The 17,216-nt window shown below is 38.2% G+C and overlaps 1 protein-coding gene across 1 annotated transcript in view; it reads right to left on the reverse strand.

The window, feature by feature from the left end:
• Positions 1 to 7,181: 7,181 nt before the first annotated feature.
• The window catches only part of pde11al (phosphodiesterase 11a, like), an 11,878-nt gene continuing 1,843 nt past the window's right edge, over positions 7,182 to 17,216 (reverse strand). Inside the window, exons 3-20 of the mRNA XM_032519680.1 lie at positions 14,881 to 14,970; positions 14,568 to 14,708; positions 14,341 to 14,405; positions 13,970 to 14,090; positions 13,715 to 13,790; positions 13,537 to 13,604; positions 13,311 to 13,403; positions 12,949 to 12,999; positions 12,640 to 12,786; positions 12,455 to 12,562; positions 11,822 to 11,931; positions 11,646 to 11,736; positions 10,814 to 10,914; positions 10,585 to 10,662; positions 10,417 to 10,480; positions 10,072 to 10,146; positions 9,833 to 9,916; positions 7,182 to 9,710 (exon numbers count right to left, since the gene is read on the reverse strand). Coding sequence (XP_032375571.1) covers positions 9,429 to 9,710; positions 9,833 to 9,916; positions 10,072 to 10,146; positions 10,417 to 10,480; positions 10,585 to 10,662; positions 10,814 to 10,914; positions 11,646 to 11,736; positions 11,822 to 11,931; positions 12,455 to 12,562; positions 12,640 to 12,786; positions 12,949 to 12,999; positions 13,311 to 13,403; positions 13,537 to 13,604; positions 13,715 to 13,790; positions 13,970 to 14,090; positions 14,341 to 14,405; positions 14,568 to 14,708; positions 14,881 to 14,970 — 1,845 coding nt within the window. The 3' untranslated portion in view covers positions 7,182 to 9,428. The remainder of the gene's footprint in view (positions 9,711 to 9,832; positions 9,917 to 10,071; positions 10,147 to 10,416; positions 10,481 to 10,584; positions 10,663 to 10,813; positions 10,915 to 11,645; positions 11,737 to 11,821; positions 11,932 to 12,454; positions 12,563 to 12,639; positions 12,787 to 12,948; positions 13,000 to 13,310; positions 13,404 to 13,536; positions 13,605 to 13,714; positions 13,791 to 13,969; positions 14,091 to 14,340; positions 14,406 to 14,567; positions 14,709 to 14,880; positions 14,971 to 17,216) is intronic.

The raw sequence follows: 17,216 nt of genomic DNA on the forward strand, positions 1-17,216 counted from the left end.
AGTTAAGGGGTCCTTGGCTTAAAAAACGTTGAAGACCCCTGCTTTATGCTTTGCGACCGTCTTAATTACTACAGCCATTAGAGGGCACCACCACTATAAACGTAAATATAAGTCGTAATTGCTGCTTGAAACAATGACCTATAGGAGTGTTTTTCAGGGGAAGACAGTCCCATAAAAATCCTTTTTGCATAGTTTTGCTCAAACATGCATGCAGATTTATCTCACCTACTGTTATACCTTTTCCCACCAACATTAATATATACAGTACACAGGTTTGTAAAATGTGGGGAAATCCGCGTAACTGGTGGTTCATTCTTTTTTACATCTGTTACTTATTCAGTCTGTCTTGCAAACTTGGTGCAAACTATATTGAACCATGTTCGAACACTGCTTGCACGGAGACTGATAAAATTTTGTGGCTGAGATAGCATAGCATCAGTCAATAAATACCTGTGACTACTGCAGAGTCATTTGTCCCGGGAATGAATGCTAATTGTGACCTTTCCCACTAAAGACAAAAAACAGATGTTAGTGGGAGTCTGTTCTTAGGCACAGCTGTGCTTCGAGCTAAATGCAAACATCAGGTACTTAAATGCTCACAATAACAATGCTTTGCAGGTAATGTTTACCATTTTTCATGTTTTAAATATCAAAAATATGAAATACAGGTAATACAGTAGCATATTATCAAAAGCCAGAATGTGCAGTAATAACATTCATAGTCGGAGTGAAGAGAGGATGATAGCTGACTGAGGCTCCTGTAGACAGAAATGTCCTCTTTGCTTTCCTATGTTTGAGGGTCAGATCTGGCTGGATGCCCACACAAACCCAGAGCTGCCTCTCTGCGATGAAAAAGACCTCTCAGGCCTGCTACGATGGTGGCGAGCAATGAATCACGCCATGGAGCTCAGGGCTAAGTTTAAGTTAATATAAGCAATTAGAGTTGATTGTCTTGTATTCTGTGTGTGAATCTAAATTGGAGAGGGATTGGAGAAATACTGCTGTCTGACAAAGCTCAGTGTACCGTGCTTATATTTCTTCTCACAGGCAAACTGATGACTTAAGCTCTCACTCGTGTGGCCAGTCATGGAACATGGTGCGTTAAGGGGCTGCAGTTCTAGCTACACTGCAGTAGTGCTGGGCCTCTCAAGACAAGTGACATCAGAAACCTTTTAACCCTTACTTGTAAAGTTGAACATTTTTGATCTTTTTTTGGTAAAAATTTACATTATGTCCAATATCAACATAAATGTGAACGATAACATGTTGTAGTTAAAGGTAGAAAGTCAAAAACAAAAGTCTATCTGGCCTTGTGTAATAATGGAGTGATTACCTGTAGGAAAGTCAACAGTCAACGCATAATTTAAAAAGTGTTAATAAAACCTAAAGAACTTTGTCTTTGTAGCTCGATTTGATATTATTTTCACCGTTGAGAACTTAAAAAAATTCAAACTTTTACATCAACATAGTGATGTTCACAAGCAAGTTTAAATCATTGGTCAAAATGGCCAAGAAAACATCACCCTTCTTGATATAACTCTGGACTGAGCAATATTTGTTCTTTTCTGGTTGACTTTGCATCACTGGTACACTCCTTCTTCTCACTTTTGGTTGTTTCCATCTGTTTGGGAGGAGGTTAGAAATTAACTGGTAGAGGTCCTGCTCTCTGAAAGTCAGCGGCTCGCTGGAGGGGCTTGTTTCTATCAGGGGTGAAACACCAGCCCGTCCATCACCCTGACAGAGCTGACAGCCGTTAAGCCAAACCAGAGGAGTTCCTGGCAACAACCAAAGGGCTTTTCATTGAAGGAATCCAGCTCTGGCCTGTCATCAGGGAGGGTGCGTTCCCAGCTGGAAGGGGATACTCTGGATACCCACCTCCCCTTTTTTTTCTCTAAAGTCTCCGGTCAAATCCATTGCATTGGTCAAGAGCACATGCTCCACCTTCTGTCTCTCTCTCTCTCTCTCGCTCTCTCTCTCTCTCTCTCTCTCTCTCTCTCTCTCTCTCTCTCTCGCTCTCTAAATTTTTAATTCAAATTGCTTCATTGGCATGAATGTCAGAAAAACAATATTGCAAAATAATCAAGGATAAAACAACAAAATATATTAATTTAAAAACAAGAAAACAACAACAGTATTTTAATATAAAATGTAAGAAAGTCAAATCTTTGTGTCTATTTGTGTCAAACGTAAGAAAGAAAACAAAGACAAAAAAACAACAACATGAAAACGACGAAGTAGAGGACTAAATGACAATGCAGAGTAAACTGTGAGGAGATGAACTACTGATGTTATGTGTTGTGCTGGTTGTCTCTAGTGACATGCACTCACATATCTCGCTTCTTCATTTTTCTCTCTCTTTTTCTCTCTCTCTATCTTGTGGGGCATTAAATAGTTCTGCTATTGTCAATTTCTTTTCTTTTCATTGGGAATACCTTGCTCCCTAGCAATGCCAGTGCCCTTATTCACCACTTGAGGGAGCCAAAACTAAACAAAAGGTCAAGCATGGCTGCGCAACCAATTCAGTCATGTATGTCAACATTTACCATGCTTTTGTGTCCAGATGGAAATCTTTGCCACCAAACATGAACACTTTTAATCCTGCCTTACCCTTTTCCTAGAGTCGGATAACTTTATTTATTAAAATTTAAAAAAAGAAAGAAATATTGACTCCTGTGGCAACTGTCAATTAACATCATTGTCCACTCTCAATTTGTCCGTGCACTGTGTCAACTATTTCATTTTTCCTCTCTGCTGGCGTTTTTACTTATTCTTCCTTTATATATTTATTTTTATTATATTCTAAATGTTTTTTTGTTTTTGTTTTATCTTCTGCTGGGTGGGTGTTGGGGTAGCTTAGACTTTGTTGACTTTTGCTGTGTTGTTTCTTAAACTTTCAGAAAACCCTGAGGGAAGACTCTTGTGTCATCATCCTGTACAACCCCTGTTTAAATGATTTTCCTGATTTAAAAAAAAACAAACATCTTTATCCATTATTCTGATGATTATTTTCTTGATGACTCAATTCATTGTCTATTAAACATCATAAAATAGTGAAAACACCCATTACTGTCTACTAGAGCAGAAGATTCAATGATACAACTCAATGAAAGCAGCAAATCCTCACATTTAAAAAATAAAATCCCCAATTCATCAAATCTATAAATGTGAATTAAAAAAAACACAGGCATAAACACGCATAATACATTTTGTTTATTATTTCAGTTTCAGTCAGATGTATGAGTAAAAGCTTCATATGTGAGAGACTGCTCAAGAATCTCATAATTGTTTGCTTAAAAACACTTCCAACCCTGAATCTGCATCCTTTGAGGAGTGTGATGGTCTGATGTGATGTTGTTGCTGCACTACTAAACATAAACAACAGTTATAGTGTTTGTCTTTAACATCTCTACATTTATAAAGTCTGCATTGTAATTACATCAATCTGATTAATTATGTTCATTTGAATACACACAAAGCAAATATCAACACGCTGTTGTAACATTTCTTTCCTTACTTGCAGCACAGTGTCAGACTCGAGCCCTGTCTGATGCTTCACTGGGTCTACTATTATATAACCAGTGAGCCGCCTGCATGAATCAATTATTCATCTCCATGTCATAACACTGTGGATGCTTTGATTATGACAGACAGCCATGCAAGGCAGTTCAGTAAACGGCAAAGAGCAAACATGCACCAATCTCCACAAAAAATCAAAAAGGTCACGTTTCATTAGCAATATGCTATTAATTTATTGTGTTTCTAGTCATTACATGATTGCTTTATGTTTGTTGGACGTGACTTAGAGAAAAATCTGATCATTTAAATAAAGCACATGTTGAAAAACCAAAACAATGATTCTGACATTATTTGATCTTATGAATAAGTAGTCCCAATGTCCTAATTGCATGCACACTGCATGCAAAAGTCTATACTTGTTTACAACTGCAATAGGCTAGGCCTACTTAAAAAGAAAAATGTGTGCGATTTGTAACTCAGCGCAAGTCTCTGGCCGTTCCTTTAATTATTAGTCTGACATTTGCGGCGTCTCTCCAGTTAGACGTTTTTGTTGGCGTCTCCTTGAAAATCCACCTCTTATGTTTGCATTCTAATGGATTTGCGCAAGTCTTAAAATAGAAATGTCTTAAACGCCCACTCGCTCACTGTGAATCCTCCGGACAATGAGCTTCTCTATTCACACACAGGCTCAGTCGGACATTACGCAGACTTTGTACTCAGGAGCTGTCCAGTCTAACTTATTTGGACGTTTTATTCTCACAAACAGCCCTTTTAGGTAGATAAAATCAGGGTTACAGTGTGAAAGAGGCTCTGGGAAGGTAACAGGCTGTGTAAATCCCTCCCTCAATAAGTATAAAACAATACAAAATATCCTAGAGCACTATGCAAAATAATGTAGGAAACACAAAATAATGTAGGAAACCATCAAAGTAAATATGTAACGCTGGGAAGAAGGTTGGAAAACAGGAACAGAGGTTTATTTAATACAACAAAAAAAGTGGTGCAGAGAAATCCTTTGCAACTGAGGGCAGGCAGGTCCAAAAAACAATGATGGGCCCGGGCAGGCTGACCGGGCTTCCAGGGCTGAGGCAGGGATCTGAAGCAGGAACAGAAAAAAACAAAGTCATAAAAAAAAAACTTAATCAGAGATATTAGTGGAAAATACTTAATGCAAAAACACTAGCGCTGGCCTTAGCAAATGTTAACCACAGTGGGTGAACAGACGACCTGGCAGAGACTGGTTGGAAAGCCGGGTTTGAAGCAGGAGTGGTGATTACTGGATTTGCTTCAGATGTGTAGGAAGCCATAGGTGTCTTAACAAGGAGGGAGAAAGAGCCAGGAGCAACACACCTACTCAGCAGAGGAAAGGCAAAACAAACAAAAAAAAAACAGAGAGGGAAACAGCAAGCCAAACCGTGACAAATGTTTTAGGCATCTCTTGTAAGCCTTATGAAGGCAGGTGTTGACTGAGAGTGGTTGGTTCAAAGGTTAAGCAGTGCAGCACATCTTGATTTATCTGACAAGATAATCAACCATAAGCATCTATTCTGGACAACTTATCTCAGAGAGAGAATGAAATTATGTTCTGTAAATGTTCAAAGGCTTGTTTGGTAGCTGTGACTGTCTCTCCGCACTCAGGGATGAAGAACTGCTCTATTGATGTCTACAGGAAATCCTGAGGTTAGAACTCACTATTCTTCAAAATGACAGCCTGGCCTTCCCTCCTTTTCTATGCTTTAACTCTTGCAAAAAAAAAAAACTGCCAAAAAAACCCCATCTGTGACCCAGTGATTGTACAGTGGTTAATTCCTCTGTCACTGGAGCTATAATTAAAACCCCTTGCTGCTTCTGGTTTGTTCATAATGGTAAAACCTGCACACCCTAGTCATAATGTACATGTTCTATTGCATAAAATCTATGGTAAATCCACTTGGTCAATGAGAAATCATCAGTTCAACCAATCATATTTAGAGGAAAAAAACTATGGCGCCTGCCATGAACTAATTAAAAGGCAGACAGAAGTCGTTCACTGTTGAAAGTTTGAATAGACAAACAATCTTGTCATTTTAATTTGCTCACAGCAAGAACAATTTTACAAATATGATGATCAAATGTAGCTACCAAATAGACGTTACGGTGAGATTGGTTTGTCAGCTGCTGTTTCCAAGGTCAAGAATAAACTCTGAAACTCAATTTTGCTAATGTGCCTCCTTTTACATTTGTTTGCACAATTAACACAAGCTAATGTGTACAGTGAATGTAGGGATGCATGTCAAACGTTAGTAAATGATCCGCTTACTTTTATTAGAAGTAAACAAGGATAGGTCACTCAGTGGTCTACAATAGTTTTATACAACCATTCAATAAGTGTTCTAACCTGATGATGTGCTGGTGATTATTTGATTATTGTCATTGTACAGATGCCTGCTAGTGTTATCTCTAAAAAATAAAAAAGCTCATTATAGAGTTTCACTGGTGCATCATTAAAAATGTATGCACAAAACAAAATAAATAATCATGAGGCAAACAAAGCTATTCCTGGTACATTACCATTAGGATTGAGAGTATGTATTAATATTTATAGTCTACTTCACACTATTATATTAGCATGGTTTTGCTTGCCACAGTCTAGTTTCTAAAAATGGATATAGAACATTTCCTCTAGATTTACAAAGCGGCAGTAAAGAGCGATCTCATTACAGTGATTATGTTTACACACAACGTGTTTAATACCTTCACTGTAACTCATTCTCAGAGTCTTGTTTGGTTTCTATTCTCAGCCTCCATCTCATGCTGTAAGAAATGTTCCAGGATACAAGGTGAATGAATATCTTAGAGATTATTTAACATTACTCAAGTCTCTGTCTCCATGGTGTTTATTTATCATCCAGTCATGTAGAGCTTTGCATCTGTTTGTCAGTGTGTGTACAGTACATACTAGACAGTACAGGAAGTCCAACCGAATAGGAATGAAAGACATTGTGTCTGTGTGTGAGGGAGATAAAACAGTAGAAAAAAATGGAGAGAGATGGACAGAGATCAAAGAATTTGGCCCTATCTAAAATGAGTTTGGAAGGTTCTCCCTCCTCTCTCCATCCAGCTCTCCCCTGATCATTGACCCTGAGGAGAATAAACTCAATCCATGTTAAATTATGGATTAAGGCCCAGCGTTGGCTATGGTTTGGTAGCTGGCGGCTGCATGTGCGTTGGAGCTTCACTGAATTTTACACAATTCTCCCTTCTGCTACTGTTGCTTCACCTCGCTGTCTTATTAAAAATCAACATCAAACACTCTCCACAGATGAATAACTGGATTTAAAAGAGACTGTATGAATATGTAAAGAATCTCCTTTGCAATGTGCTCTCTGTGAGGCAGTGGCATGTGTTTCGTTTGCTCTGCGGATGAGTTAACCTTTAGCATCACCTTTCTCAGGACACACGTGTTTTTCTTACTGGAGTTTCTTTTATTCACAGATGAGCTGTGTTCTTTCAGCTTTGTGATAAGATGATTTCAAAAGTTCTTGTTAACATTTTAATTGATATTGCACTCTGTTCTCAAGCAACGTTCCAAATACATGGTGTGGTCACAGGACTGCAGAGCATCAGAAATGCAAATACTGTATTTCAGTAAAAGCTATCAATATCCATATACATTGACACTCAAGTATGACACAAACAATAAGAAGAAATGTCCAAAAACTTTGACTAGTAATAATCGGTATTGGCAAACGGCCAAATCACTATAGAGTGAGCAGATGTTGACATCTGATAAACTACATGTGAGCAGTCTGTCACAGACCTGCGTGGTTGTCTCTGCAACATTGTCACAGCAACCTAATGTTTTTTTTTTTTTTTAACAACCCCTCTATCCCTGCACATTTTGCTGTTTCGGGTAGGCAGCACTGGCTGAATGCACCCTTGGCCTTGGCCCTCTGCTTACAACATGTTAAAGCACTTTGTATTTTGTACCCTAAATGTGTTACTTTCATATTCATATTGTGTTTGTTTTGTCAATCACTTTGTGACTGGTACACTGTATTCACACCATTTTGTATTCTAGTCTAGTTCACAATCATACGTCTGTTGTTATTGCCTCCCTTACATGGTAGTATGAGTGTCACAGTTTTGTCAGTAAACATTTCTATAATTCACTGTTTGCAATTCCAGTAATTGTGAACAATAGCCATAATGTATAAATCACAAATTACAACACATTTATTTATTTTTTCACAAAACCAGCTGAAGGTTGATTTACTCCTTTATCATAAATGTAGCACTTTCTTCTCTTCTTGTCTTCTCTAATAATTCCATTTTAGTCAACAGTTTATAAATACCAGGAGAATATACTAATTCTACATCTTGCATAAATATAGATGTAGGAAATATATATTGAATGTATTATTTTGGTAGAGTTTGGGATCGAAAATAGAAATCTTTATCTGTTCTCAACAACAATTAGTGCAGCAAAATTATGCTTACATATCAACACTTAGTATTTCTTTTACAGTAATTTCATGCAAAGCAAATCTCATAGGGCAGTCAGAGGCATCAAGATAATGTGCAGTTTTAACATCAAACATGATACATGCAGTTTCAAAATAATCAGCATGCTGCCCAGAACTACAAAACACAATGATGAATCTCAGACAATAGAAACAAGTGAATACATACATATTCTACTTTATAAGACCCTTAAAACTTTTACTTTCTAAGTAATCTCCAATACTGAAGTCTTCTAAAGGCATTGTACAGTTTTTGGAGAAATCTTTCCTTCTTATCCAGAGTGAGACAAACTTATAGATGGTTTTCATGCTGTTGTTTGCAGCTTATATATATATATATATATATATATATATATATATATATACTGTAGAACAATAAAACTAGCCAAACTTGGCTCAGTTAATGCTTAATGCAGATGTGGAGTCATCACTAGCATCCTGAGGGTTTACTGTAACACAATGAACTTATTCGCCTATCAGTTGCAGTTACATGTGGGCACTTGTAAACATAATGTAGATCAGGCATTATAGACATACAGGTATCAAGCGATTTGAATGGGGATGAGATCCCCCTACTTAGAAAAATGACCAAAGTGCGTGTCCCTAGTTAACATTCCACCCCCCTCTTCAGCCCCAAGTAGTAGAAAGTGCAGGGATAGAGGGGTTGTTTAGTTGAATATGTTGGTCTCATTGATCTTTTATCTGAATGAGGTTTGTGCATGTTAGAATCTATGGCCCGACAATGGCTCTGAAATATCAGTAGCCTAACCGGGCTGTGTATTGATAGGTCCATGACGCTGTCTGTGGTGCTGAAGTAGCAGACAGTCCCGCAAGTCTTGTCTGTAGTATTCTCTGAACTATATTGGTAAGGGTGGGTGTGCCTGAGGACTTAGGATTTTATCAGTAACCTTCCTTACAAAATCAATACGCTAACATTTGGTCTTTCACACTTTTCTGCCTAATTCCTTACCTAGAGATACAAGGTTTTCATGATACATACATGCAATTCACAGAAGTGAACAAGGCTTGGTAAACCAACAAATATTAAAAAATAATCCCATGCAGTCAAAGATTTGCAACTGAGGTAAGACAGTAAGAAACATTCAGGAACAAGATCATGCTCCGGTCTACATTCATATTGGCAATTTGCGTTTTTATGTGAGAGAAATCACAGTGATTCTTGTTTGTTACCTTTGAAATTTAGTTAGACTGGTATTATTGGTGCTCCTGAGTTTAACACAGTGACACTTCGGAGATTTAAAAAAAAAAATCCTTTTTGTGGAAATGCACGTGTTTAGAAAATCACAAGACATGGGAAGCGTCCAATGTGAGCCACTTAATGGATAAACCTATAAATGTATAACTTTATTTACTTTTTTCTGCAGATGTTATGTTGCCAGCTGATGCTGCTTAATCGTCACAGGAATCTTTGTTAACACTGCACCTCGGATCCTGATTGCACTTTGACTTTGACTCAGAAGTGGTGTTTTCAACTAGCTTCAGAGTCTCTGGCTGTTGATTTTCTTCTGCGTCTTCATGGGACTCAGTACTCTGATCTGATTCACCACTCTGATTGGACACTGAGAATCTGCGTGTCTCCTGATAGGATGAGCAGAGCTTCTGCCATTTATTTCGATTGGCATCTATCCCATCGACCATCGGCTGCAACTTCCTGTTGAGCTTCAACATTGCCTGGGAGTGACACATGAGAGTACAGTTGATATTCAAAACTTTCAAATTATGCTTTTATTTTTGTGATTTTTAAAATGAGACCCACAGTTAAAGTTTAACTTCAGACATCAAGGGCTACCTACCTGGTAAAGGGGTTTACATATGCCATCTATCCACTCCAACTGTAAGGCAGGTAGTTCATCTTTGCGATTGCGGTCAAATATGGCCTACAGAAAGGGTGATAATCTTCTGTCATCCAAAACATTTCTCATATCTTAAGAACATCAGTGTATGCTGGCAACTGTATGAGATAAAAAAAAATTGTTTGAAAAGTGAAAAAAATCCCAGTGAGAGATTAGACTTTGAAAGCTTGCTTCCTTACCGCTGGGGTCAACTTAAGCTCAGACCTCTCTCTGTCACCTTGTTCAAAGAATTCACTCGTCACCAGCTCTGCAACCTTGGGACATGAATGCCATAAATCATTATTCCTTTATTTTGCTCAAACATGATGTAACATTTTGATGTTAAAACATGGAGTGCATAGCTAGTAGGTGCATGCATTTTGCTATATCTTGTGCTCAATCTACATTTACTGGTATAGCAAGGAATTTTCCTGTATTTTTCAAAGAGAACATGTAAACAGGTCCTTTGTTTAACCAAATTCCACCTATAATTTTACATTTCCAAGCTCTCAAACATAAAAACACAGATGTGAGAAACATCAAACCTGTTTGGATATCTTCCAAGGGCGAGTGACCGCACCCAGATCGCATCCTGTCATCAGCATGGACCTGTTGATGACATCAAAGCTCATTTATAGCTGTTTTTTTTTTTACTATTTACAGTTAAAGTTATATTGGCTCAGAAAAGCTTTATTCAGTACAAAGGTAGAAACCTGAGAACTTCTCTGTGTCCTTCATCTGTCCAGCTGAATTCTCCAGACAGAACACACTCAAAGAACTTGGTTCTGCGCCTTACAATGCAATGAGACAGTCAAGGATACATAAAATGTTAAAAGACAAAAAAATACACAGTTTTCACCATCCACAATATCCAACCTATTTCAGTTTTATTATATAATCATGATGTATTTCAGCTCTGAATGCATTAAAAAGACCACTTACTCAAAGTGCAAAGTAAGGTCTGTGGAGAGAATAGCCTGCTTCAATAGTTGCATCATGTTGCTATACTCTTTAGAGCAGAGGTTTGCAAAGATATTGTGACCCTGTGAGAAAAACAAATACAATAAGAGTAGCTATTATATAGTGGCTAATGTCTCCTTACAGCCAATGCATTGGTAAAGTCATCGCTCACTGTCAAATGCGACTCCCATTATCAATGTTAATTAGCAATGTGTATAGACTTTCTCTGCCCTCTGTTAAAATAAATCAATAGAGAACACAGTTCCTGATGATCAAACTGATCAAAGCAGTCTCATAATGTCACTGCCAGCAGCAGCCCAAAGCTCAAACTGCACACTAGTGGCTTTCTGGTAGCCCAAAGACAAATTGAATGTTAAAACTGTCTCCAAAGTCCCAGATAATCAGGTCCTTTTTAAAAGGTTTTTTGGTGTTCTTTATTGTGTACATTTCTGTTTTTGTTGTTTTGTATGTGTTTTCTTCTAAGTTGGCTATCAACACTTAACGCTGTGGTATGTGGCATTGAGCCCTTATTGTACAGACTAGAAAATAAACATTAAAAAAACACCATGACACCATGTGATATTGAAGCTATTTGTAACATGCAACATTGTACTTGATGCTTCTCTTTCATTAAAAAATTATCCAATTTATTGGCTAATCCAAATTAGAATTCAAATTTCATTAAGGAGTAAGTCTTCACAACATGTTATATCAATTCAAGTTTGCAAAGTGTGCAAATCCTTGGTAAAGGAAAACAAACTAAGGAAACTCAGCTAAACCAGTAAACCTGTATCATCATACAAGAAATACTGACCTCACTTTGTAGGATCATGACTGCATGGTTGAAGTGATGATGCTCCAGGGTGGCTGACGTCCCGTAGAGCAAAGCCAGAGCAGAGCCGGTCCTGCGGGACAAAAAACAAACACTGACTCTTTTAGACACCTATAAGACACTTGTTTGTCACTATACTTTAGGACTGCGTCACTTACTTAGCTTGAAATGCGTTGTTGGTGCCTCGGTGGTCCAAGTCATGACACAGGCAGCCGACCATTAGTGCCAGTATCTCAGCCTCTGACAAGACATCCTGGAATTTGGCTGTCTGTTATAAAGCAGATAGGCATATTCTTACCAATCCAATCCTTAGCTGCCTATTCTGTTCAGTTGTAATTATACTGTATCCTGTGTTAGCTATTGCAATTTGGTGAATGTGATGGGATGGGAAATCCTTCATCAGAGCTAATATTGATAATTTGTTTTTTGATGTGTGCAAGCTCTCAGCTTACCTGATCATTCAAGTTGATCATTGTCTTTAAGACTTAACCCAAATATTCTTCTTTTTAATTTTTTCTTAATGATGTTTCTCCTTGGATGTTTCCTCCTAATGATGTTTTCTTTAGCAACTGATTATTGATATGTCCACTGATACTTAACATTAACCTCAACAACTTGTTATCCTCATCAAGGGTCTAAGTTTTGATGTTTTTTTTGGTGGAAATTTGCCTTTATAGTGTATCAGACAGTTTGACAGTAGGGAGTGAAATCAAACCCAGAGAGAGATTGCAGGGGGGCAACATCTGACACAAGACTCTGGCAGGAGAAAAGTTGGGAATCTTGAAACGTACTGTGATCATAACAAACATGCACTGCGACACATTGAAGGCATGTCTCCAGTTGTGATACGCCACAGTTCGATAGTTCTTCCTCACAGTCAAAAGCCAGCGGCACAAAACCTACAAGAAGACAGGCATACAGGTAAATATACATACAAACACACTGCCATGTCACAGGACACATTCCAAGGCCTCACCTCATAGTCGATTTTAAACTTTTGGACAACACCAAGATCCAGAAACATCCGAAGTGACGCGGTGATCATGGCGTCATTGTCCAAAGAGAAGTCGTTGAAGTGAAACTCATCAATGCCTAACTCGTTGCTCAGGGGGATCTTAGCTGCCTTAGGGGGGCAGAGACACAGCTGTCAATCACACAATGCCAGCAAGGGAGGATGCTAAGCACCAAAAGGTGTTTACAAATTATACTCAACAGATTTTGTACATTTCAGAGATTTAGTGTAGTGGTAATGTGCATAGATAAATGTTGTTTTCTCTGAGATTACCTTGAGTCTATCAACTTCTACCTTGGAACAGGTGGCATGGTAGGACAACATCTGACAAAAAACAATCATGCAAAACAGTGAGACATAAAAACAAACGGAACAAAACAAACTCTTAAAAAAGACACCGTTGAAGCATATAATATATTCCAAGAATTGTAATTCCATCTATCTTTCCTTCTTCTCTTTATGGTATGGTAGTCTTCACTGTACAGTATATTTATGGTAGAGAAACAGAACCATGTTTTTCGAGGATAATGTAGCTGCTCAGGTTGGATACCGGGCAATAGTTAATGAATGTGGAGAGCCACTTTCCTCAATTATTATTTTCTTATACTGTACATTCAATATGTTGCAGTGCTCACATCCAGTGCTACAGACTGCTTGGCCCATGTCTTCTTAACTTGATTGTACATCATAGTATTGTTGATTCCCAGTCCACAGAAAATCACAAATGCCTGTACACAAAGAAAAAGACAGAGAAAAAAACACATAAAAGGAACTTTAAAAACGTGGCATTATATGTATCCAATGCAACAAGGAACACTTAAAACAAATTTTAAATGTACTGGCCGTAATTAAAAAACAAACCTCAAACAGTCTCTGATCTGCATCATTGAACGTCTTTCTGTCTAGTCGGTTCAGAATTTGTGCAACCCCTGTATAAAGCACACACACAGACACAACACACACACACATTGTTGAGCTTCCTGTAACATGAATACTGGTATCCGAGTGAGGACAAAGTGATGATTTCTGGTCAATTTACCAATTATCTGGTGAGTTCGATTCCAGATAGGGACACATAAAACTGATCTGATGTGGAACCCAGAGGCCTGGTCCGCCTGTGGAAGACAGTGACAATAGTTTATGTTTGAGAAATGATGGGGTTCACATTCTTTCTTTGACTATGAAATTAATTTAAACAGAACACATACATTTGTATTTGCTGGTGTTTGTGGTGTGTGTCCATACAATTGTGTGAGCTCTAATAGGTCTAAGCAGGAGACTATAGTGTCCACACCTCAGCATCAAAGCGTGGGTCCTGACACACATCACTGATGTTAACAGGCAGTCCTGTGGAAGCCACCAGCTCAGCAATGCTGTTATTGATTAGCCAATCGGAACACGATAGCTTCTCCATGCTGATGTGGCCAATAACACAGACAGGAAACAATAGTCAGGTCTTGGCACTTACACGTGCAACACAACAGCAGTAAATATTGACTGAGTTTATTTTTCTTCCTGCTAACCACTATCTTACTATGGATTTGTATGTATGCACATCACATCCATTTATGGTGTGTGTTGAAATTTTGGCATCCCCCTATATGTATTACCCCCCCCAGAATTAATAAGCTAATCATTCTGTCTTTTTCATAGCGCCTCTTTCACCTGATGTCATGGTCCATGTTGCACAGATGAGACATGAGCTCAAATGTCTTGGAGAACTTCACCACCTAATAATAAAATATGTATCATCACAACCAGCAGGAACAACATTTCGAAACAAAGATAGGAGAGTTTTGCACAAGAAAATCTACATTTATTAATGTATGGTAAAGTTAAAGTTATCGAATCTGGAAGGTCCAAAAAACGTAAGAAGCGATAAAGAGCCTCACAGGTGAGTCAATGTCTTCAAGTAGAAGCACAGAGCAGCGCTCACACTGCAGCAGCGTCAGCGCTCGCTGCATGATCTTCCTAACAATCTTCTCCAGGTCGGTCTGCTCCTCAAACAGGTCGTTGACAACCTCCAGCAGAGCCTGTGGCAACGAGGAAGGACCCTGATGACTTATGTTGATGGCATAGTGTTGACATATGTTTGCTTCTACATTTTTTAATCAAGTATAAAAATGTTAATGTTATTGTTGATTCTGCAGTGGCTATAAAACAACCAAACATATTTTTGTAAATGCACAGTTTACATTCTCTTACCCTACTCCTTTCATACTCCTTGCGAGACTCTGAAAACAACTTGGCATTGGAAATCGATATTCCACAGAACGGTAGATACATCTGCAGTACCTGAGTAAAAGTAAGAAGAAAGAAAAAGTTCTAAGAAGCATGCATAATCAATAACAATGTTAGCTATTTGTATGCTAAACAAAAGGGCATAAACTAGGTAAGAGACAAAGAAACAGTGAGTGGGGATGGGGGTAGAAAGTCATGATTGAGTTAGCTGCTTTTCTGCACAAATTTCTCTCAAATAGATTAATGAAGTATTGATTGTGAGAAAGAAGGCATTTAGTGAGACATCAAGGGCTCTTAAATGTTGAGATAAGCTGTGATTTTTTTTCTCCATTTTTAGAGTTTTTGTTGCTCAAAAGCAGAGGATAAAGTTACTTTGCTTTGGCTTTATTTAGAGGTTTTGTTTTATATTTAGATATAGCGATATTATTAAAAACAAAAACTGGAGACCATCTTGCCTGGGCAATGGCTCTTTCTGTCTTCCTACCCCCTATTTCCAATACCCTTGCTAGGACCAACCCCATCTTCAAACTTGGCCTTCATTTTGATTTCAACTACACACATACATCATGCCTGGTTGTGACGCTATCACGTGACAAAATCTGTCCACCGACAGTTATACATTCATGCACCTGGAAAAGTACTCAAAACCGCCTCTGTGGTAGTCCAGGAACCAATTTGGCAATAATGACACACACGCACACACACACACACACACACACACACACACACTGTTGCAGCTGGTAAAAAGGCTTACATTGCTGCAAACTCAAACTTTGTTTAAAGTAGATTTCTTTGGAGTGAAGGCCACAGAACAAGTGTCACTAGAATAGATGATTTTCCACAACTTTATTCCGCCACCTTGTGGACAAATTGTTGTGTCTCAGTGCAGCTAAACTCTTGCAAAGGTGAATAGACATGAAATGTTTGGTGACTACAGAGATTTACTGCACCAGCATCTCTCTGTCTTTTCTATGTATTTAGCCTACACAGAGTGAGTCACATGAGCACCTTTTCTTTTTTATTGCCTTCTGTGTAGCACTTAAACAAGAAGACAATACTTCTCGCATGTTTGAGGTACACAATATGTTACCGTTTCTATGGATTGCTAACATATATTGTTCAAAACTGAAGTCACATTGTCAAACTCTTCACACAGTCAGCAAAACAGAAATCTATGTGGACTATATGAACTCTTTTCTCAGTAATGCGCCACCACCTGCCAAGAACTGTGCAATCTGCAGCCCATTGCTCAAATGCCAACACCCTGTTAAGACACATTCAGAACAGATCGATGGCAATTTTTGTGCATTTCTGCAGTAACCATATTGAAATATATAGAACATGTTAGCAGAATATTTACAATAAAACAAAGTAATAATTCCAAACAGCTGATTCCAACTGAAAGAGAAGACAAAAGATGTTGATGAGAACTTGTGGCCAAATGCAGGAGACAGGGCTAACTAGAGCCCTCACAGTACTCTACAGTATGAGCGATTATACTATAGCCTACACGTTGTTGATGGTTTGTGTTGTAATTACAGTATAGTTGCACTTCTGGAATTTCAGGAATTTATTTTTGGTTCAACTTTTTATTTTTCAGGAGTAAATTTCTTTTTGCACAAATATATAACAAATAAAGGATATTGAAGCAAATTTCATTCTTGTTACATATACTTTATTAAAGTCAATCAAATGAATAGGTATTATTCTTATTTCATAATGAAATACTAATTATTGTGTTTAGAGTGACAATGTATGGTTTCTAAGTGAGAGTTGTTGCCAATGTTTTGGTCCAACAAGTATAGAGCATTTTGAGAGTGTTTGGAGGGTTTGGAGGTGAGGTTAACTATTTGGCCAAGATGCATGTTGGTATTTCCGACTATATGAAGAGTTAAAAAAAAAGTAGCTTTAATATTGACTGATGCTTGCTTATCAACAAACTGGGGGAATGAAAATGTATTTATAGGCTGTAGAACTGTTAAAACATTAAAATTTTGGGCAACCAATTCCAATTGGAGTATTCATAGAGCAATTGAAAGTGTATCCATTAAAAGTGTGCGCATAGATTGCACAGCCAGACACAGTAATGCTCCACACTTAAGAGGTGGACCTCCTCACTTCATTCTTCTGGTGGTTTGCTTCCGAGGGAACACTTTGCCCCTCTCCATAGCCATTAAGAAGATTCACAGCGCAAACAGTGTTTTCGGCTGCATGGCTCAAGAGCCTTTGTGCAATAAGTGTTACTGTGTGCATGTGTGTGTGTGTGTGTGTGTGTGTGTGTGTGTGTGTGTGTGTGTGTG

This window comes from Etheostoma spectabile, chromosome 6, assembly GCF_008692095.1.
Source record: "Etheostoma spectabile isolate EspeVRDwgs_2016 chromosome 6, UIUC_Espe_1.0, whole genome shotgun sequence".
NCBI classification, from domain to species: Eukaryota; Metazoa; Chordata; class Actinopteri; order Perciformes; family Percidae; genus Etheostoma; species Etheostoma spectabile.